Source organism: Protobothrops mucrosquamatus, unplaced genomic scaffold, assembly GCF_001527695.2.
Source record: "Protobothrops mucrosquamatus isolate PMUCROS unplaced genomic scaffold, P.Mucros_1.0 scaffold6130, whole genome shotgun sequence".
Taxonomy (NCBI): domain Eukaryota; kingdom Metazoa; phylum Chordata; class Lepidosauria; order Squamata; family Viperidae; genus Protobothrops; species Protobothrops mucrosquamatus.
Window position 1 is genome coordinate 32,378 of NW_015391968.1, and position 23,494 is coordinate 55,871.

General features: G+C 40.1%; 1 protein-coding gene across 1 annotated transcript; it reads right to left on the minus strand.

Moving 5' to 3' along the window:
- Positions 1-3,077: 3,077 nt before the first annotated feature.
- LOC107300096 (guanine nucleotide exchange factor for Rab-3A-like) lies at positions 3,078-22,325 on the minus strand. The gene is made up of 11 exons (XM_029286939.1): positions 22,246-22,325; positions 20,861-21,110; positions 19,548-19,643; positions 17,001-17,078; positions 12,801-13,019; positions 9,333-9,461; positions 9,124-9,236; positions 6,511-6,534; positions 5,235-5,334; positions 4,891-4,957; positions 3,078-3,930 (listed from the first exon to the last, which is right to left on the minus strand). The coding sequence occupies exons 1-11, from the start codon at positions 22,323-22,325 to the stop codon at positions 3,848-3,850; spliced, it is 1,239 nt and encodes a 412-aa protein (XP_029142772.1). The 3' UTR covers positions 3,078-3,847.
- Positions 22,326-23,494: the final 1,169 nt, after the last annotated feature.

The window sequence follows — 23,494 nt, forward strand, 5'->3', positions numbered from 1 at the left end:
CATTTTCTGTCTCAAATCATTCTCTTTCCCCAAGCTCTTGTTTTACCATCCAGAGTATCTGATGGGAAGAATTTTGAGCAGGCAGGCAGTTAATAGAAAAAGTAGTTAACCTGTACAGACTGTGCCTCTAACATTCCTCTGATCCAAAACAAAGCCATATTTTATGCTAAAATAAAGCATATTGTCAAGGTATTGTTATGACATACCTGTAGGTACTGTTTCTATTTCACTCCTTGGTGGTCTGTCTTATTGTGAACTAACTAGGCAAGCCAGAAGGGATTGTTTTGGGCTCTGGAGCTAGGTGTCTTTGATGTCTCCATTTGAACAGGACATGCATCCTTTCCATGGTTAATATGTCATGCTTCAACTGATGGGTCACTCTGACCCCAATGGAGATACTGCTGCCTTTTAGGGTGAGGCTCATTTTGCATGCAATTTTGATTTTGTTATTTAAACACTACTAAAACTTCAACACTACTATATACACAATCAATACTGCTTGTAATGCCTTGTTTATTTTATCACTGGAATACATGCAGACTTCAAAAGAAATCAGTCCAATGGCAATAAGAACCAGCTTCATGTCAACACTGGAGTCTATTTATTAAATAGAAATCAGCATATGTTATTAGAATAGGAACACAGAAGTAACAAAGAGATAATAATGCAACCAGGAGAAAAGATTCAAAGCTGCCTGTAATATGTATTGTTTTTTTCTTTTCAGGCAACCAATTCTTGTAATTTGGGAAAACTGGCAGCTAATCAAGCCATCTTGATCTAATCATTTCCTTCATCTCTTATAGGACCAGATATTGATATGTATATAATGACAGTACAAAACCTATTGCCAGCGTGAAATAAACTGGAGGTCTTTGCAGTGAATTTGGCATGAGAAATACTTTTTACAGATGAAATTTCAAAGCATACCCTTCTTCACAACAGTTCATTATGTACTCAAAACAATGCTAAATGCCCTTTCAATTAAAAAAACTGGACTTTCTCATAAGGCAGTCACCATCTCTACAAGGAACCCTTCAGTTGTCCTCCATCACCATTAATCATTTGCTTGTCTATCACAGTGCCTTAATGCACCCTCCACCATCGTGCTGTCTTCCAGATGAGCTGGACTAGAGTTCTCAATTAACACATCAGGAGGCCACCAGGCTGGGAAAAGGTGACTGAATAGTCACCAGATTGTTCTGGGGCGCATGCTTAATAGGCCAGTTTTTGTACCACTTTGTAGGCGAAGTTGCAGAAGTCAATATTCTCAAAGCAAATGTTGCTAGAAACAATTTCACTTCTGGTTGCTCAACAGAGAAGCAATCGGATACATGCTCACCACTGAGTATAAATAGATCCTTTGCCAATTTTATTCTGAAGTCTTTGCAAGATCTTACATGACTAACTGCCTCTCTGGCCCAAAATATTGTTCTTCATATACTCATACAGTTCAGGTCATCGTTTTAGGTATCTGGGTGGCGAGATGAAAAAGGCAGCAGTCTCTGCTGTAAAAGAAGCAATTCTAAAACCCTGGCTAATTTGTCCATCTGGGTGCAGCTATCCTATGATGCACAGAAATCTTATAGCAGGAAAAGGTGTGTTATTACTTGTTTTCCTGATTGTATACTTTCAATAGCATATTTCCTAAATACATCCTTCAAGAGAAGAGGTTCTATCTGCTGTATGAGTGTATACAATCTTTATCCCTCAGGTGGTACTATAAATGATTAGGATAGTAGCCAGGGGATAGTGAACAACAAAGCAGTGTGGGTCAAGAAAATAGTGTTTTGATATGCAACACTATCAAACAATCCCAAGTCAATAACTTCCAGTAACACCCCAAAGAATGCTTGCTCTGTTGCTCATAAACACAACATATTAGTGAAGTCAAGCTATTAATTTCAAGGCAAACTGAAGAAAACATTGCTTCCCCAAGAATAGAAATGGTAGGGTCCAATTCAGCGATTACAGGCAACTCTGTCAGATGTGGCTTCAAATTGCATTCAGAACATAATTCTAACAACCCCACCAATGATCAGTTGATAAACTCTAGCCACTGTGTCATGTTCTGGCTTCCTCCTCTTGTGATGGTAGAGTTGAAAATCTGGTAAAGTCCACACAGATCCAGGATGCAGGTGCAATCATAAGGAGACAAAAGGAAGCCACAATGTATGTAAAAATCTGCTGCCAACCAGGAATACATACCCAATGGAACCAATGGAACACTTTCTCAGTAGTAGAAACTGAATTGATCTGCTAATTCCCCAAGCAGAAGACTCTGGTTGTAGAGGCTTTGTGAATTCATGGATTACAAACAAAATCTGATTTTCATTGTCATTATTCATGGATGGAAGCTGAATAGCAGGTGCCTTCCACAATGAGTAACCACCAACTAGACCACTCGGTCTGAAAGTAGGAGGGAATGGCTACCAAGGGAAAGTATGTCTTCTAGAAAGCCTGTATCAGTTGTTCTCATCTCAGAAGTCTCAAAGTATTATCCAAAAGGAAAAGCTAGTCCTTTCTTTAACCAGAGAAAATGAGAAGCATTTTTATTAACACCCAACAGATCATCTAGATCAGGGGTCTTGAACCTTGGCCCTTTTATGACTTGTGGACTTCAACTCCCAGAATTTCTCAGCCAGCAAAGTCCACAAGTCATAAAAGTTGAAGTCCACAAGTCATAAAAGGGCCAAGGTTCAAGACCCCTGATCTAGATCTTTGATTTAAAAATTCATCATCAGCTTTTATTTTACCCTAATATACAATAAAAAGAGAGATCCTCATCAATGCTGTAGCATCAAAACTGAAGTCTCACCAGTTAAATCCAAATAGCCCCCACTTTTTAAAAAAATGCAGAATGTGTGTAACTTCTAATAACTTGCTAGAAAATTCAATCTCTGAGGTCAATCTTTGGATGTGAATAAAATGGGAGGGGGGGGAGAGAAGCTTGAGTTTAGAAAATACTTAGCCAGATGCAAGCCTCTAAATGAGAACGAGGAGTACACACAGAAATGTGGGCTAAGGAAGATTATGGCAATGGATTCATGACTAGTATGTTGAAGTTGGAGAAGCCTTGGGAGAAATGATTTCAGGTGGAAAGAGCTTGTTCTAGAATGTCCATGGCATAAAAAAGAAGTTTATTAGTCATGAGTGGCTATCCATTAGGTCATTTCCCCATCCTTCCATCACAACTGGGGTTTTGATCAGGAGTGGCTTTAATATCAGCCTGCCGAGTTTGTCAAAGGGTCCGTGGATCCCTCAAAGGAAAACCCTGAGCTACAATCAGAATCGAAAGCAAAACCTTTCCCAGTTATCTCTTTCAAGCTCCTCAGAAATACTGGAGGAATCTGCACCTTGCAGCTCTCAAGGAAGGCTGTTTTCAACAGGGGCATGCCTTTGGAAAGCAGGAGCAGCAGTTTATCTGTCTATCCATTATGCAGCAATGACCAACAGCATTTAGATTTCAGAGTGGCAAGCAGGTAATGAGCCCAAGGTGCAGCCGAGACCTCAGGAATATTTTTTATATATTTATATATGTGTGTGTATATATAGTGGCTTTTAAGTAGAATATTATATACTGGCTGAGGAGAAATGCATAGAAAAAAAGCAGGAGTCCCAACATGGCCTCACTCCATAGTGCCAGAGAGCTCATATTCACTCGGTAAAAATGCCCGGAGTAGGTGCTCTCAGGAAACTGAGACTGCCACTCAACAAGGAAAGCCTGTGCTTCTTACATTTTCAATTAATATTGCGCCATCTTGAGTATGAGCAGACATTCTGTCATCGATTTTCTGGGTGTCCAGAGAATAACTGAAGGCAAAAATCCTTCCTGATCATCATCTTCCATTTACATCTCGCTGAGATAGAAGCCCAATTTAGCAATGGACATTTCCTTCCGAAGCCTCATAACTTCCCAATACATCAATTCCACTGTGGGTCAAAGGAAGACATTAAACAGAGAAGCAAGTGAGAGATCGTTGTAGCAGAAGGCAAACCTGTTTGCTCTATGCTAGCTTCCCCAATGTACTGCTCTCCTGATCTTGGGACTTCAACACTCATCAGCATAGCCAGCATGGCCAAATGATCAGGAGTCATGAGCATCATTTGAGGAACCTCTCCTTTCCCTTCGGAAAAGCCACTTCATATTTTATATGAAGGTAGAGGAATTGATGTGTAGCATCTGTGTTCCACTGACACAAAAGCAAGATCCTTGCCCTACAATAATGGCTACTTCTCTATGGACCAAAAGGTGGGGAGTGGGGTGTTACCATTGTCCTTTGCTTAACAGTATAATATCTTCTTTTTCCACCACCATCAGCCCTCCACTTTCTCAAATTACATTTTGACTCTGGACTCAGATTTCTTTTATCCAAGCACTGTCTTAGTTGTGGCTCTTCCTCCTGTTCACAAGGTTATTCCTTCTGCCCATGACAACCACATATTTATCCCTCACTGAATGGAAGGCATCTGTATGTTGAAATCCTACCCATTTTTAATTAATATGCTGTCCTAAAAATAGTCCAAATTCTGCAAAGATCAAATCCCAACTTGAACCTTAACATCACATATACCTTCCTGAACTTATTTCTGGAATTTTGTGTTTGATTTTATGCACATGAATTTTTGAATCCATTACACATTACTGTAGATTACTTAGATTAGTTCAAGTACTCTAGATGAACACATTATTTCAGCTAGATTACCTTTCTTTTCTATCTGCTTTGGGTAACACTTACAAGGGGGAAAAATAATTCTCTCTGGAATGTTCCCTTATAAAACTCCAAAATGCTTGGAGTGATTTGGTGGTCCCGCTTACAATCACGTAAGTTGGTTGGGCACTTTTTGAATTAGCTACAAAGGGAAGAGCCCAAGAAAGAGGAGAATTCTTACCATCTTGTCTCACCAGTCCCTGCTGGATGTACCGAATATAAGTGAAGAAGTTGCATACGGCTGTAATCTGAACAAGAGAAAAAACATTACACCTGTTTACAAGCACATTTAGAAATATTTACAGAAAACATCTGTGAATAGTACAGACAATAGTAAACTCTTCGGTCTTTAAGATGATAGATTACTCTGTTGGCGTCAGATGCAAGGCACATAAAAAAGGCATGGACCAAGGCAAAACAAATGCAAGCAAGCTGAACACAATTCTTCTGCACGTATTCACATTTATAGTGTCCATCTGAAGATTAGATTATTTTTTGCTAAGCGCATTACTAATAAGAACTTACCCTGGCCCTGCAAGAAGGGGAAATGTAGTAATAATTCCCAGAATCCCCCAGTTTGATGCGATGCTTGCAGGCTCGGGACAGGCCACTCAGAGCGCATTTCCTGTAAAAAGGAAGATGGGAGTGGAAAAAGTCAAGCAGGATGTCATCTAGAGGCCTTGACTAAAGGGAACAAAACATGATGCTGGTCACCACGATGCAAACCCAAGCAAAGACCTCCATTTTTACATCCTATAATTAAAGGATTTCATAGTATGTTGTCATCTTTTTGAGTTATTCTCTGTACTATGAATTTATCCTAAAAGATGTTAAGGCTATAAAGCTAAGCATACTTATTAACAAAGAAGTTCAACTCAACTCAATTCAGTACAATTTACACCTTAGAAGTGGATAGTAAACTTGCCACCTTCATATTAGGGACTGTTATACCCTGGGAGGAGATCTTCCTATTCTGTCAGCTAAAACTGTGAACAATCTAAACCACTGTTTTTAACTCCCAGAATTCCCCAGCATGCTTGTCTTTCTACAGCCCTCCCACTTCTTGTTTTTGATCTTGGGGGTTAATTAGTATTTCTGTTCAATCAAACTTTGTTGATTCAAACTTTTCTATTTGCAGCTTGTTTGAAAAGTGCTTTTGGGTTATTCAGTCTCAAAACATGTTGCTGCTATAGAGGCTGCAGAAAGTTTGGAATTTGACCTTACTAGAAATAAAATATTAAGAAATGAAAGAATCATAAAGATGCATTTACAAATATTCTGCCTCCATTCTGTTACCTCTTCCACAGTAAATCAACTCAATTATCATTACAAAGATTAGCATTTTAGAATATTAGAATTTTTTGCATCTTGTCTTTCTTCCTTCTGTAGTTTTATAAGTAATTTAATTTAAAAGAGAAAAGAAAAGAAACTATTACTATTAAGCCTCCTGTAGGCAATTCAACATTTCTTGCATTAAAATTTGACATTTGAAAAATCTAGCCAAGGATTTGGGAGGTAACCAGCAACACAGAAAACCAAATAAAGTTAATATTACAGGAGAAAGTTGACAGTTAGTAGACAAAAATATCCCTCTGAGCTTATATACCCAGCAATGCGGAAATAAAGATGAACCATTTCAAAGACAGTTGTAATTGAAGATTATATGGTATGCTGTCAGCATCCTGGATGCTCACCATTTATTTGATAGCATCAATTGCAAAGCTGTTAGTAACAACTTGAGTTAGTAGCTTATTAATAATGGAGTAAATACCTTTTCACTGGCTTAAAAAAAATAACTTACGTTATAATTTGGGACCGGAACCCACTGTGAGAAGAAATAAGAAGTTGAAACTAGTATTAGGCTAGCAATGGCAACATTCATTCTTCTTGGATTAATGGCGGTGTGCGTGTAGAAAGCACAGCTCAAACTGAGGGAAGATTAACATCTAAATTATTAAGCTACAATCCTATACCTACCAAGAAACCTACAAGAAGAAACTCAGAGTAGCAGAATTCTGGACTGCACTACTCCTGAAGTTTAAGTGCAGCAGAGAGAATATCTCTGTCAAGGATACGTTACTTCTAGCCCAGCAGACTGGTCCATACCATTTGGATCTAAAGTAACCAAGTGCCCCTTCTTGTGGGCCACCTTTCACTGATGCCAATGGTGGAGGCATTGCACACCAGATGCACCACTCTAGCAGCCATCCAGTCTGATGGGAGAAAGCAATTGGGTAACTCCAGGCAGTTTAAATCCCTTGCCCAGAGTTGAGTGTAAATAATAGACATAGACATCAAATTTTCTCTCTCTGTCTCTCTCTCTCTCTGCCCCCCCCCCACCACCCAAATCACTTTGTAAGATAAAGTGGGAAGCAATGTTTCATGTTCATCCTGCATAATTTTCCCTTCTGGGCAGGAGGAATGATGCAGAAGCAGTGATCTCCTATCTCCTGTTCACAAAGGATAGGGCATTTATTGAAACTTTGTCTCCTAATGTCACATGGCTCTTAAGAAAAAGTGAGAGGCAGCTGGGTATGGCTGCAGTCCAGATGATGTTCTCCATCCTTGATATTTATTTACTTAAATGTTTATGGCTGCCATTTCTAGTAAGCAGCTTTGGGCAATGAACACAATTCAAAACATCAATATAATAATACAAAAAGAAAGAAAAAATGAGAATATGTAAGAAGAATAAAGCAAAAAAAAAAGTGGTGGCTGAGGATAACCATCAGCAATAATTAATCATATCTCTCAGGCTCAATGTCAGATTCCCATGCCTGGAAGATAAGCATCACTTCAGTCAAGTTCTTACTTTGCCCAGAATAAAACAATTTTCACCTAGTCCCCAAATTTTTGCCCATGAAGAAAAAAGATGACCTCAGAAAATGTATTATCCCTGGCAAAGTTTTCCAAAAGTAGAGTTCAAAAGCCCTGCTTTTTATCATGTTGTTATTCATTCATTCATTCATTCATTTTTTTCAATTTATATGGCAGCCCATCTCAAGTTCATGAATCTGGCTCGTTAACTGCAGGAGAAGGAGTGGCAGAACCTGGGGATGGAGTTAAAAGAGGGATCAGCTTAGAATCCCTAAGTAGCCACAAGCGGATCAAGTCCGCTCTCCCTTGAATGTTGTGGACCCTTATTTAACTCAAAGCAGGTACTAACCATTAATTGAAAAGATTCCTGTGCATAGACTATTTAGCAATAAATCAGTTTAATTGGACTTTCACATAGTCTTTCATGCTTGACATTAATAGTGATAAAAATATAAAAACATTAAACAGTAGAAAACAAAACAAAACAACATTAGCATAAAACAGCAACACCAATCCCAATTACGAGCTTTGGTCCACCACCTTATGTAAATTCAGAAAAGTAATTCCAGCAATTAGAGTCTTTCTGATAGATACCAGCACCAAGACTCTAAAATTCTTTTTTCATGGGCACACAACAAAACCTAAATTGTGTTTACCTGCTTTATTAACTTACTGTCAGAAACAGAGGAAGAAAGTTCCAGCACGTATGTGCACACAGAAAAAGAACTGTAATAGTACAGTACAGAATAGTACAGCAATTCACTAACAATTCAAATATTTGTACAAATCTTTTTTCAAACATACCAGATTATACACAGTTATGGAAAGAAGGGTGATAGAACAGCGAATGAAAACCGCTGGAGTCCAAGAAAAGAATAATCAAAACACAGCTAAGGAAAAAGTCTTCTTACACACTACAACAAGATATTTGTATCTGCAAAATGAAGTCCCTTACTAAACTTTGGCCCAGAGGACAATCCTTCTGATATATGTGCAAATCAAGCATACTGAAAAGGAAGCCAGTTTATATCACTCTATGGGGTCCTTGGTGCTCTCTGAGTTTGGTTGTTTCTTGCAGACATTTCATTGCCCAACTAGGTAACATAATCAGTGCTGACAATGTTACTTAGTAGGGCAATGAAATGTCTGCAAGAAAATAAAGAAGCTCAGAGAGCACCAAGGACCGCACAATTCAACCCTGAGCTACAAATATTTGAATTGCCACAACCTTCTCCAGTTTTGCTAGCTTCCTCAACGATGGTATCACACCTTGTAGTGCTTTCTAGCTCAATTTCGGTCCATTAGAACTGCTGGTTGTTGTATAATATTTATACTTTTGTATATTCATGTAATCCGATTCTCCTATTACTGATCCCTTCCCTCCTTTGCTTTCTCTTCTGGTTTTTGTGGGCCAAGCAGTACAAATTGAAAGGAAGAATACACAGTGGTTCAATAAAACAAATTCTGTGAACAACCAAATAGAAGACCTTGTTTCAGAAAGGCAACTGGTAATGCCGCATGTTAGAGACTAATGGTGCATCTGTGTAAGAAGAGGAGGAGAGAAAAAAAGGCAGCTGAACAGTTGTTATAATCTTACTTTGGTCCACCGCATTCAATGGCTGACACCTTCACTACAGGCAACGCCTGGATAGCCACTGGCTCAATGGTAAGGGTGTTCTGCTCCACAGCTGCCTGAATCAGCTCTGAAAGCTGCAACAAAGAAAACAAACACAAGGAATTCATGTCAACAAGGAAGGAGCACCTTCATCTTTTAGAAATCTCTGAATAACTCATCTTTAAACTGACTTCGTGCTTGGTAAAGTCCAGGCAAGGGCCTACATCTTCATGATAAATCCTCTTGAGAAAAGGACATGATTTATCCAATGTTGGAGACTCCTTCCAAGTCTGAAATTCTGCAAACAAGATGGAATCCACCTGCAGTGACAGAAAACCACAAAATAGATGTCTGCTGAGGAAAACTAGGGAGAGAAAAACACATGCATACCAATACACAGACACGAAGAAGGAAGTAGATATTCCTTTACAAAAAACAGAATGTTCTTCCTATTCATTAGGCAGATGATGAGGCAAAGAAGCAGAATAAATGTGACTTATGCGCCAGCGATAGGCAGTTCTGCCTCTTGCTGTGGCTACTGCAGAAAGGGGCATGACAGAGAGCATCATCAGGAGACAGTGTATCAGTAGATTACAGTAGTACCCCAATAATGTAACCAAAGGGAACATCATTTATTAGTCTATAACATTTTCAACATACTGGGGCTCACATGCCATATCAGGGGTGAAGATCTGTTCCCTCTTCACAGTCTCGCATGGACTGTGATCTGCATTCATAATCAAGCAGTATGTCAAGCAAAGAGAAGGTGGGGTCACAGCAAAATCTCCTGCTCCTCTTTATGACAAATCAAATCTCCTGCTCCTCTTTATGACAAATCAGTTGTTTCCAACAGGTCCAGAAGAAGGGCGGGAAATCCTTAGACTGCTCAATTGTACATTCTCCTAGAACTTTATTACTATTGACAATATGAATGTTAAGCTCTTCCAAACAAGTTATATGTATTTTAAATCACACATTTTTGTACCACTGAATAGGAAGATAACCATATGGATGGCCTTCCCATGAAAAGAAGGGGAAGACAATCCAATACGAAGCTTAGTTGCCCCCCCCTTCACCAAAAGGAATTCACTTCCAGTCCCAGCAAGCAAGCATCCCTTCACCAAAGTTGAAAAAAATGAGGCTTTTCCAAAAGACTGCATGGCTACTTGGTTGTGTCGAATAAGGGCCCAATTCCAAAACAACTGAAGCATTCTCTGTTCTGAAGATTCTGTGGCTGTTACAAAATAAAACATGCTAGGTAGCAAAGGCAGGATGCAAGAAATCCTTTTTTCTGGCCATGTATCCATATGGCAGGGGAAAGACTCACAAGATCAGTTGCAGTGGCACTAAATTTATCTGACAAATAAGTAATCCAAGATGTAAATAAATAAATATTTAATCAAGCAAATAAAGATGATCAGGCACCCAGGCAAGCAGAGAAGACATTGCTGCTTGATTTTTGTAGCTACCCCTTAAGAACAAAAAAAAATTAAAACATTCTGTAATGAATCAAGTCTTAAATGCTGATTACTCCCACAAAGATCTAATTTAGGGGTAGTCAACCTTGGCTCTTTTATGACTCGTGGACTTCAGTTCCCAGAATTCCTGAGCCAGCTTAGCTGGCTCAGGAATTCTGGGAGTTGAAGTCCACGAGTCATAAAAGAGCCAAGGTTGACTACCCCTGATCTAATTGGTGCTTTTGGGAAACCCAAGACAAATAGGACATGACTGCACAGCCCCTTTCCAATTTTGCTTTTAGCAATTATAAACATTTGGGATTTATGATTCCAAAACTGGACACAGTTTACAGCAATCATGACTGGTAGCCACTGACCATCCAGTCTTCCCTAAACCTGTGCGTTCTTTTTTCCAAAAGTAAACCAGTTAGAAGCTCATATTTGATTTGTGGGAAAGATCTGTTCTTGGCTTTTCGGTTTCTCAACCTGGCCCACAGAACTACCACAGCCATAGACAAGACCTTTGTTTTAAATCAGAGGTGTGGAACTATGACCTTTTTATGACTTGTGGACTTCAACTCCCAGAATTCCTGAGCCAGTCACACTGGTTCAGGAATTCTGGGAGTTGAAGTCCACAAGTCATAAAGGGGCCATAGTTCCCAACCTCTGTTTTAAATAAAGGCAATTCTCAAAATCCTCAAAATTTGGTACCTCCATGTTTCCTCTTTAAATAAAGGCAATCCTTTTTAAATAAAAGATATCCTCACAAGACGTGAGTACCTTCAGGTTTTCAGGAAGCTGCCAACCTCTCCCAGCATGTCCTGTTCCAAACGCTGGAGAGGGTTAGAAAGTTCCAGAATAGACGGCATAACCATGATAATCAGAAATAACTGAATTCTGACATCCTAGCTGCATTTTTTTTTTAAAAAAAGGTTATAAAAGGTTCCAATAACTAAGCTACAGAGACTGCTCACCTGAGACCAGGAAACCACTTCAGAGCACCCGTATGGGAGAAGGGGAAAAACATTTAGAGAGAAAAAACACACACAAATGACTGTTAGTATTAAAGAAAAAAACTGAACAGGGGGAAGTATTAAAAGTGCATCCAAAAAGTCTTGTCAGTCTTGTCCCCAGAACTGATCCTTCCTCAAAATCAGTGAAACCAGTTTCTACAGCCAGATTGATTGGGATTGCCTTGATGTTGCAGTCCCATTCTTTCTGGCAACAACTGCTATGGATAGTGAATCTAGTCAACATGAAAAAGAGGACACGGCTCTTTACTATCTGTACAGAAGACGAACAGCTTCCCTCAGACTTTATGACCACCTTCACTAGCAAAGCAATCTTGTTGGCACTGTAGCGACCAAATATCTGAGCCTATCTTCCTAGTTGTAGAGCTACTCTACTTCACCCCACCCTAAGAGAGATTACCTGCCGCGAGAGAGGAGAGGAGAAAGGAGAGTCTGCTGCCAGGAACCGCCAGCCTGGCTCATAGGTGATGTGGATCGCCTTCGCAGGGACGATACAGAGCAGCAGGGAGAGGAGAGTGGGTACCCCAGACTTTAAGGAATGGGAGAGCAAGACAGAGAGGCAACAAGGGCAGAGAGAAGGGGGAAAGAGGAGAAAGACAAGGAGAGAAAGGAAAATGGTGTGAGAGGGACAGAAGATTAGAAAAAAGACAACCTCAGTCACAAAAGACCTTGGGCACAAATATCCCACCCCAGAAGGTACATAAAGGTGGCCATCCTATCTAATTCTGGCCTAATCCAGATGTACTGGGACATCGCAACTCCCAGATTTCCCAAATTATCTTCCCCAGCAATGTTGGGAACTCTGGTCCAACATGGCTAGAAGCTACAAGATTTGATCTAACAAGAGACTTCTCATGTTTGACTCTGGCTATATTTAAGCTCATTCATGCCTAGTCATACATGATAACTACTGCTTATTTCTTTGACTCTGACTTAGTATATCAAAAGAACCCAACCAGAATCAAGGAATTAATCAAAGTAAGTCAATAAAAGTTTCCTCAACGCTTTCTGCAATGAAGCAGATTGTGTAAGTGCAAGATAAAACAAACTTTTCTACCACATCCCTGACCTTACTGCATTTCCCCATCACACAGACAACACAGCATGGCTAATAATATTTTGCTTCCTCCCAGGGCCTCAAGCTAGATGCTGACCAATCACATTTACCCACCTCTTTGAATTCGCTGTTGACTGATTCCTGGGGTGCGCTTTGGCCAACAACTGTGATTGCCCCGGTGCTGCTGGTGCTTTTGTTGCGTCCATGTCCCTTTCTGAAGGCTGTTTTGGCAGGGCTCTGAAGCTGTGGGTGCAACTCCCGATTTGGCGAGGAAGGAGTTGACGTTATTACTAGCGTCTTCAAGGCTGTCACTTCTGCTTGCAACATGTCAATCTAACAAGAGACAAAAAGCCATCAGCAATGATCAGCAAAGGACTTGGTACCAGGATTATGCCATGTCCAGGAGAACATTTAATGGCTCATTAAGCCAATCAGTTGTGACTGTTCTTTGAAGCAAACAGGAAGTTGAGTTCAGGAGCTACTAGCTTTATAACCTCTAAATTATATGTTTTTTCTTATTTCTTTGCACAAACCCCAAATGTTAAATATATAGACTTTATAAAGATTTTTTCCCTATACATCATAACTACCAAATGCACTAAATAGAAAAGGATGCATACATATTTGCATATATTAGTTACTTACATACCAATGTCGGGTTTTCTTGCTGTATAATTTTTCTTTATACAAATACTGGCAAAACAGGTTTATGTAAAGAAGACCACACTCTTGATCACCCTTCCCCACTTAAAAGTTAAGTAATTACTCATCAATAAATAGGAGTGAATCGGTACAAAACCTCTCTGCACCAGCTGGTTACTTCCCTCAATCCTATCCCAGGAATTTTTTTTTATTTTAGTTCATTTAGTTTATATGTCCATCCCTATTGCATAAACAATTCTGGCTAGTAAATACAATTCAAAGTCATCAATATAATAATATAAAATAAACGTAAGTAGAAACAATAAAGTAGTAGCTGAGGAGAACCAATAGCCTTAATCAACAATATCTTACAAGCTCATCTAACCTCTTGCCTCTAGCCAGGTCTTAAGAGCCTACCTAGCAAGGTTGGGGCCAATCTAATCTCGTGAGGAATAGTATTCCAAAGGCCAAGCACAGGATCTAAAAGATACATTTACTGGGTCTCATTATACTGACCTTGTTTAATAGACTGCACCCAGAGCCTGCCCCCTTCTCTCAGATTTGATGGAGCAGGTAGAGTCAGAGAAAGGTGGTTTCTCAAATATCATGGCCTCAAGCCATGCAGGTGGCAAGCAGACTGCTTTGAATTCCATTTGCAAGCCTATTGGGAACCAGTGCAATGTGCAAAGTAAAGGTGTAACTTGGGTATAACTTAGGTACACCCATAACTGCTTACACCGCTGCACTGTGGACCCATCTTGCAACTTCCAGATGCTCTGCAAGAGCAGCCCCATGCAACAGCCCATTGCAATAGTCCAAATGGGGTGACTGAACTATAAGAAACTGTACGCAGCGCTCCCTGATCCAGGAAAGGATCCAAACGGCACATTTTGCACAGTTGTGCCCTTGGCTCCCACCTGCCCTTCAAGCAAGAGCTGTGAGACTAGGGAAAACTCCAAAGTGCACAGTATTGTCTATTGCTTCTGTCTAGTAGCAGATATTAAGAGTCCAAGGCTAGTCAAGAAATCTGCCACATGGTGACAGTTTTGATAAAACCTGCCTCCAGAGCAATAACTCAAAGCGGAGAATGTAATAATATTCCTTCCTCCTCCTATTTCCCTTACAACAATAACCCTGTGAGGTAAGTTGGGCCAAGAGAGAGTGAATGGCCCAAGGTCACCAGACTTCAGGCCTAAAGTGGGAGTAAAATCCAGTCACCTGGTTTCTAGAGCAGCACATTCACCACTTCCCCAAACTGGTTTCCTGTAGTTTCAGTATATAATGCTAGCGAGGAACTCAGAAGGAATCCAATTTAAATGACAGTAGCGAAATTATCTGAGAAATGCCATATATCTCTGGTCACAATGCTTATTTAAGAACCTAGTCAACTTAATCTTCAAATGAGAGAGTGACCGTTAGTGACCGTTCAAAGTTACAACAGCAAAGTTACCACAGCATAAGTGACTTATGACCATTTTTCACACTTACAACTGTTGCAGCATCCCCATGGTCACGTGATCAAAATTCATATGCTTGTAACTGGCATGAATTTAGGACGGTTGCAGTGTCCCAAGGTCATGTGATCACTTTTTGCGACCTTCCAACAAGCCAAGTCAATGGGGAAGCCAGATTCACTTAACAACCGTGTTACTAACTTAACAGTGGTAGTGATTCCCTTAACAACTGAGGCAAGAAAGGTCGTAAAATGGGGTCAAACTCACAACTGCCTTGCTTAGCAATAGAAATGTTAGGCTCAATTGTGGTCGTAAATCAAGGACTACCTATATTTCTCACATTATGGCTGGGTAAAGCATCTAACACAAAATCTTTTAGGTGATTTGCTTTAGCTCTGCCAACAGATGGCGCTATAATCACTTTAAAAATGGCAGCGTTTTTCCTGTAGTTCACAGCTTACAAATCCTTTTCACAAATCCTTAGCTGTGCCTCCGGAGTTTTTGAATACACAAGAAGTTCGAGTTCAGCAAGTTCTTCTAAAGCTATCCCAAAAAGGGATTGTGGAAGTTGAAGTATCAGTGATGTATCACTAATTTCTGGTGTCCCCTCTCCTGCACAAACTGGTCGAACAAGACTTTTCAAATACCTGAAGGTTTCTCATGCTGGAAGCAAAGACATTTTCTGCTCCTCCAGAGAATGGGATGAAACGTAACTGGCTTCAGTTACTGTGGGTAGTTAGGGGATGAAGATAAAAGTGTTGACATTAAGAGAAATCTCACAATGGATCCAACAGCTAGGCTTTTTCCAGTTCCTTGAGGCGATGTATTATGCTACTTGGTCCTTTTTTTTCCCCCGGGTAGATTGTTTCTGAATGTATACTGGTAGTCCTTGACTTGTGGCTATAATTCAGCCTGCAATTTCAGTCATAAGTTATGATGGTTGTTAAGCAAGTCATCACATGACTACGTTCAATTTTATGACTTTTCGTGGTGGTCATAAAGTGAATGCTATGGTACATAAGCAAACCATTGTTCATTATGGGGTGTTTTTTACCACAAACCAGAAATAAACACATTTCCAACAAAAATGTCATAAATCATGATCAGGTGATCACAGAATGCTGCAAATGGCTGTAAATGCAGCCCAGTTGCCAAGCACCCAAAATGCAGTCATGGGGGGGGGGAGCAGACATTTTGACTTTGTATCTGGATCACAAATAGCTTTTTCGAGGTTCTGTTGTAACTGAACGGTCACTAAGCGGCCTGTAGTAAGCCGAGGACTTCCTGTAGCTGCTAAATCAGCCTCCATTTCAGCAGGCAGAACATGGTTGTCTTATCTTTTCTCTGCTTTCCACATACTCTCTGAACTCTTTCTGGTATCAAGGCATAGGGGTACACCTGTTTATGGTCTTGCTCTGACCTACTTAGGCTGCAACCCTCTGCTCCCTCCCTTGGAAGCAAACCCCAGCCAACTCAGCAGGACTTGTTTCTGAACTGGAACTGCCAGAATAGCATGGAAAACATTTTCTCAAAAGAGGTGAAATAACATGAGTTTTCAGACAGCTAGAGCCAAGTCTCCTGCTTCGGCAAAGCTCAGGTCTTCGACTTTTAGAGGATTTCCCTTTCTGACTGCAGTGCATTCACGTTCAGCCGTTTAGTTTTCAGTTTTCTGAAGTTATTGCAAACTCTACTGCATTCTTTTTATTGCTTCATCATTACAATCCATGAGGATTCATTGAGAGGAAACGTGTCCCATCAGCTGGGGTTTTGTTACAGTTATCAGCATGGGGGCCACAGACTGACAATGCAATTGAAAAAATAACCTCAGAAGCATTTTTGTATGGTTCGATTCCTGCTCCCGTGCAACAGCTTGATTTGGACTACTCTGCCACGTAAAAACGCCTTTCTAACCTGTTGCCTCCAACCAGGAAGGAGAAAGGAACTGCAACAGATATTCTATACCCAAGTGACTCCCGCTACCTTTACATCTGAAAGAAAAGCCTGCTCCAACACTTCTGTATGCATACACACACACATGCTCCACACAGCTGGGAATTAGTGCAAGCAGGTCTGCTATCCAGATCGTGAGGAGAGTCCATATCTAAACGCTTTCCTTTCAGTGTTGGGCTCATGGACTTTGGGATATGCTTAGTAGATATGGTCTAGCGGTCACCATGATTATACGGATAGAGGTAATGTATGAAATGGATTTCTTCACCTTCCCTTTGGCCTCCCTCAGCTGCTTCTCTGACGCTGCTTGCTTGGTGTTTGCCTCCCGGACCATCTTGTGGGCTTCCTACAGCAGATACCACAAAACAAAAGGAGTTACACACTTTTGTCCAAGACAATCAGGTTCTCAAAAATGACAAGACCAACTTCTTGAAGTAGAAGGGTCAACTCTCAAAGAACATCTTTTCCCAAACTGCCACCCATAAGAACCAACACAGACACATGGTGGACGAGCACATTAAAATAAGGAACATTTAATCACATACAGCAGAAGTGCACAGTCTTTTCTTGAGATCAGTGGTGACAGGTGAGTCCTGCAGAAGTCTTGCAGACTTCATGAGGAAAGGGTAATGGGTAATGTGGAAAACAAAACAGGATTTTTTCCCCCCTGCTGGAAACATGTATTGTATGTTCTAAGGCAGGGGTTCCCTACCAGGGATGCTCTCACCTCCTGGGGGTGTGAGACAATATTCCAGGGGGTGCGAAAACTTGGGTTTTCAAAATTATAGTGTATATGCATAATTCATTGCCATTATTTCGAACTTTTGTAAGAGGTGCGAGAATATATCAGAAGCATTTTAGGGGTGCAGGGTATAGAAAAGGTTGGGAGCTGCTGTTCTAAGGTGACACTTCCTCTTCTCAGGGCCTTTTTCTTTTTGGCAATCAAAATACCGCCACTATTTTAAATATGAGATTTTATTTTAAAAAAATACTAGACTGAGACATATCTTTTATTTATCAGATCTAAATGGGGCTGCCATAGAATACTTTGGAATTTAGAGAGGATAGGGCTGATATAAATCCTCTTAGCCGAAAAGTCCTAATTCTTAGTCCACTCCCTTCACCAAATACAAAAAAATTAGGTCCTCACGTGATTTAGGCCACAAAGAGTTTTATGTTTGACTGGCAATTTTAAACTACTTTTATAATATCTGGAGTTCCTCCTGCATGTTTTACTTTTAATTTCATATTTTTTCTTGAGACTGTCTTTGAAAGAGCACAACATAATATTCTTAAAAGCAAACTAAAAATAAATAAAGCATTCAGTATTCAATTTATATTTACTGTAATGTTCACCTGAAGCCATACAGTAGTTTATTAAACACCCACCATGTCTTATCCTAGTGTAGCTTCAGTCAATATGATCTTGCAAATCAATGAGAACAAGCTCCCCTCCACCACACACTTACATACAGGCAATGCTCGCATATTGACTCCCCTATTTAACATCTGTTCAAACTTACGACGGTACTGAAAAAATAAGTTTATGACTGGTCCTTATACTTACAGCTTGCTGTGGTAACCTGATCAGCATTTGCAACCTTCACAGTCTGTGTCTGACAAGCAAACTCAATGAGGAAGCCAGCAGTAAGTTGCAAGGTGCACTCACGTGACACTGCACTTAGCAACCATAGGTGATTTGCCTGATGTCCACAGTGGAGCTGATGTAAATCAGGTGATGTCTCACTTAAAGACTGTGTCACTTAGCTACAGAGTTACCTGTCGCAAATTGTGATTGTTAAGTGAAGACTATCTGAATCAGATGTGGATTGAGGAACTCAACCTCTCTCAAGTTTGTTCAGAGTTAGGGCAAATCCATTTAGAATATATTCCATTTCTCATTTTTCTAGCCCAAGAGAGATTAGGCCTACTTCCGTACCAGTTTGCAATTTTGATTAAAAAATATTGTGTACATCTCGGGGGGGGAAAAAAAAAATCAAGGTTTTACGTAGGAATTTTAAGTCTAAAGTCGTAAAGACAAATGTATTCTTAAGTCTTTCTAGTTTGACCCATTTAAAGGACTTTATATCCTTGACTCATTTAAGGAATGAGTAGGGGTCGATTTCAAGTTACCGTTCTCTTACTTACGTGTCGAGAGATTAGGTTCCAGTACCCACGATAGCCTCATCCCCCCCCCCCCCCCCGAGAAAGGCTCTGCATCCATACAAAATGAGAAATTTCCATTCCTATGAGGAATACAACACATCAGGGTAATGAGACAGAAAATGCACCAGCTCAGATTTTGCTGACTTCAGGGAAAGAGAAATGGTTGCTCTGCTAACTGAGGAGAGAGAGTGCTCTTATGCAAACACCCAGTTCCTGTTGGTGCTGGCCTACATAATCAAAGCAACAACACGGTGTGGCTTTTGCTGGATCTAACATCTTCCAGTGGAATACAAATTTCACTGCTCTACACAGTAAAGTTTTCCTGAACATATAAAGTACAACTCCAGGAAATCTCATGTGTCAATATGTTTGTGGTAAATTATTAAAATGTGCATAATCTGAAATAATAACAGTCCCCAAAAAAACCCCAGCATGGAATTCTGTTCTTTCAATAAGTATGGCTTTTTCAAAGGTTATCAGAACATAACTTTGTGGGTGAGAAGAGATGCATGGATTCTAGTGCCCAAAGAGTTGTCTTCAAAGAGGTACACTGATTACTTAAGCTCAGCTTTGGACTTGGTTTCTAAAGGTTCCACACTACCATCTTCAGGATTTGGATGCCAAGTTCAAGTTAAGAAAGTGCTAGTACCTCAAATAAGCTTGCTGTCAGCTCTTCCAGTTCCTGTTCCAGCTGCTCCCTGACTTTGGAAAGTCTCTCACATTCTTCATCTTTCAACTTTAATTCCTGCAAAGGGAAAACACAAGAAATTATGACTCTCCATAATCATTCTAGTTTAGAGAAAGAGAGAGAGAGCGAGAGATACAAACACACACATACACACAGAGAGATCTACCATACACTGAAGCTTGTTGACAGCTGTCCACCCCTGAAAGTATTTTTACGAACCTTAACCAAAAATTTTAATGGGCCAGCTTTGCCAAAAATCATATTAACTGAAGAAGGCAATGGCAAAAGCTGGACTTGGACAGGTGGCTTAGAAAGTATGGAATTCCGGATCCACTTTCCTACCACTTCAAGTTCAGGTTGTCAAATATATGAGCATAAAGAAAATAAACCCACTAAATAGCGTACCCTAATTTGGGCTTCCCTATGGGCAGCCAAAGACAACATGAGACTCTCTGCTGACTACACAAAGTCCTCAGCTGTGATCTAGAGCCAGACCATATGAGTAGGAAAGAGGTGAAAGAAAACCAGCTGTCAGTCAGAATCTGGAATCTAGTGAAGCAACAGACTGGAACTCTTGTTTGCAGAGACAGCACAATGTGGGAACTGCATCATCCCAAATTCCAGTTCTGATCCAGTTTGTTATGGAAAACCCTGACTGGTCTTGTAGCCAGTCAGTTCTGCAGTCTACACTATATAGAAGCAGTAGAATACAGTGATCCCTGTTTCAAAAGGAACTTATCATTTATGAATAGGAAGCAGTAAGGGTTCTATAAAAGTGTAAGATTCGCGAAACCAAGTTAAGAAATAGACATTTGTCCAAGTTCTGTTTAGAAAATCACCAAAATCAGAATATGAAAGGGCTTAAATAATATATGTATGAACTTACATAGTATGGAAGGAATTATATGTTATGCAGTAAAAACCTAGCAGAAACAAAGATGGAATAACATAAACTATCTGGTTTTCTTTTTTAATTTCCCAATAGTATTCTAGCGTTTTACCTGCTCATCAACTGTCTACTTCATGAATTGATATGAAGTAGCTTTGGACAGAATGGAATCAATGTAGCTCACAAAAGACGAAGCAGAGTGGCAGGACAAAATGTCAATTTCCTAATGCAGATGGACAACAATTCAATATTACTTGGTGAGCAATTCAGATGACGCTTTTGGACCCACTGAGATGCAACATCTGAGCCTAGGCCTTATGCTTGCCAACAGGTGGGTTTGGGGCTAGTAGTCAAATTCTCCATCTCTTCTCAACCTCATACTTACCTTCTGAGCTCTATGGAGCTCCTCCTTCAGGAACTCAGAGCCCTTCTCACGGATTTCTACCGAGGAGCTGCGCAAGCGGGAGACGTTCAGTTGTGCCACCGACTGGTTCTCATCCCCACCAGCCAGGCTCTTGACAGAAGGCTCTGGAGGCTGTAACTCTTGTCCTCTGTTAGTTGTTGCAAGAGGCTTCCACTGACCCACCACTAGTTGCTTTTGGAGCTGTGGCCTGGCTTTCTCAATATGGGCCTGGCTGTAAGAAAGTATGTTCAGGATTACAGACACCCTGGCTCCATATGGCCCTAATTTCCCCTCATGTATATTTTTTTTCAAAAATGTCCCATATGAGTTCCATTACATAATTTCACAGAGAGAGAGGAAGGAGGAAGGGAGAGAAAAGAGTGAAGATGAAGAGATACAACAAATCAAGAATCAAGCAGGTTTTCTTCCTTTTTTAAAATAAGCCTTAAAATTGGCTTCTTTTCTGCCAATGAGTTTTACAAATGGAATTAGCTATTACATGACAAGAAGGCTGGGTTAGAAATATTTCTCCAGGAAGCAATCTCTTCAGTGTTTTTTCCTTGGCTGAGAACATAAATGAGGCTAATGCGAATTAGCTATGGTGCACTCATGCTCATCAAAAGAATATAAACTTGGTACAGCAGCACAGAGTAAGTATTTTGTCAAAACACAAAAGAAGGCAGCTTTTAGTGATGTCAACACACGACATGTATTGTTATTTTAGCATCACCCAGTGCAGAAGAAGGGCTATAACCCACTTCGCTCCATATACAAGATGCTTTTCAAGCAAGCAGGACCTGGCACCTCCAAATTACAAACCAGTTCAATGATGGGAAATGAAAACTACATTCAGAACTAAAGATGGCATCTCTTTGGAATCAGCAGACCTTCAAACCTAATGCTATTCTGTCATGGTGAATTTCTCCCCGTTCTTCCCCTTCCAGATCCAGATCCAAGGCATCTGGACAGCACTCTGACAGAACTTGGAGGAAAATGAGGGCAAACATCAAATTCTTCACGCAGAAGGATACAACAATCAATGGTATCAAAAGCTGTTGAGAGATGAAGCAGACTGCCCTATCTCTAACCAGGTCCCTCCAAGTGCAACCCAGCGCTGGCTCTATACCGTATACTGCAACAGTTCCAAATAATCAGTTTCATTCAAGGCTTTTTTGCATTTTCTCCACAATTATCTCTTTCCTCAGAAAGAGTTGGAGACAGGTCAGTAGTTTATTTACTATATCTGAATCGTGCCTTAAGAAAGAGCACATTAAGAAAGAGTACATCACTGTCTCCTTCAAAGAGGAAGGCAGCCCCTCCTCTCTCAAGGATTCATTCACCATCAATGAAACACAGCTCTTCCTCACCAGGAAGAAAAGAGGTCCAGATTACTGGGGACCGGGTTGATGTGGAAGTTGCTGCAGTTGCCACTAGAAGGAAGATACATTGCACTAATATATAGCTCAAAGAAACCTTTTTCTTGCATAGTGATGCATTTTTATCTATTCCCATATTTGTGACAATAACTTTTCAAATAATACACAAACTTGTTCATGCAGAAATATATATAGAGAGAGAATCTTTGACTTCTACAATATAGCTGAACTTCAATTTCTGTCATCCTCTCAAACTGCCTGGGGCTGCTTGGAGATTTTCTACTCCTGCTACAGAGTGGAAAATGGAAACAGTGAAAACACTTTTTTTCCCTCCAATTATTGTATGTGCTATATTATCTATAAAAAACTCACTTTCATAATTTACACACAGCCAAAAATGGATTATAGCTCAATGGAAGAATAATATTTTGCACAAAGAAGATCATTTCAAATTGGCTATATTCCAATGAAACAAAGCCTTCACTCTCTCGCTTTTCACAACAGGGCCACTGTTGCTTAGAGCTTACATGAACATTACAGCAAACATTCACACACACACACACACCATATGCAGTATGTATGTGTGTGCATATGTGTGTACACACAAATAACTGTATTTGCAATGCCAACGAAGACTGAATTTCAAAGCACTCTGAAAACTCAGCATCAAGAATAACATTAATAGAATGTACTCAAAGCTCAGCAAATCAAACCAATCAACCCAGAATTCTTTTTATTTTCAATGTACTCTTCAGCTGACCATTAAAAAGATACAAGAGTAAAATCACAACAAAACTATCAACCAATCAGAGATCTTTTCAGACTTTTGACTGACTTGGTAAGATTACTGAGCTTAGCTTTGCGGGCATTCCATGCATACTCTTGGCTCCTATTGAAGTTGAACATCAGAGGGCATTTGACATATAAAAAAAACTTTTATCTTATTTGAAAAGACATTCTGAAGCTCAACATCAACAGGATACAAGAGCATGCACACAGATACAAACACACACGTACAAACCACAATGTAGAAATCAATCAAATCATTCCAACATAGGTAACAATAGTAGTCTTGATATATACAACTCACACAACTTCAAAAGTTTCAGCCATGCTTATGAAGGAGACCAAGTGATGCACTCACATGCACCAACCTAGGTCATACAGTAGCAACATTCCTGCCCTTGCTCTCCAGCAGCGGAGCAGACTCCACAATGGCTCTCCGGTTCTGAACCGTGTG

Coding starts and splice junctions, on each gene's coding strand:
- LOC107300096 (XM_029286939.1), bottom strand. CDS start 22,325: ATGTATCTTCCTTCTAGTGGCAACTGCAGCAACTTCCACATCAACCCG. Junction 5,335..6,510: donor TTCCGGTCCCAAATTATAAC/GTAAGTTATTTT, acceptor TCCTTTTTACAG/GAAATGCGCTCTGAGTGGCC. Junction 3,931..4,890: donor GGGACTGGTGAGACAAGATG/GTAAGAATTCTC, acceptor TTTGACCCACAG/TGGAATTGATGTATTGGGAA.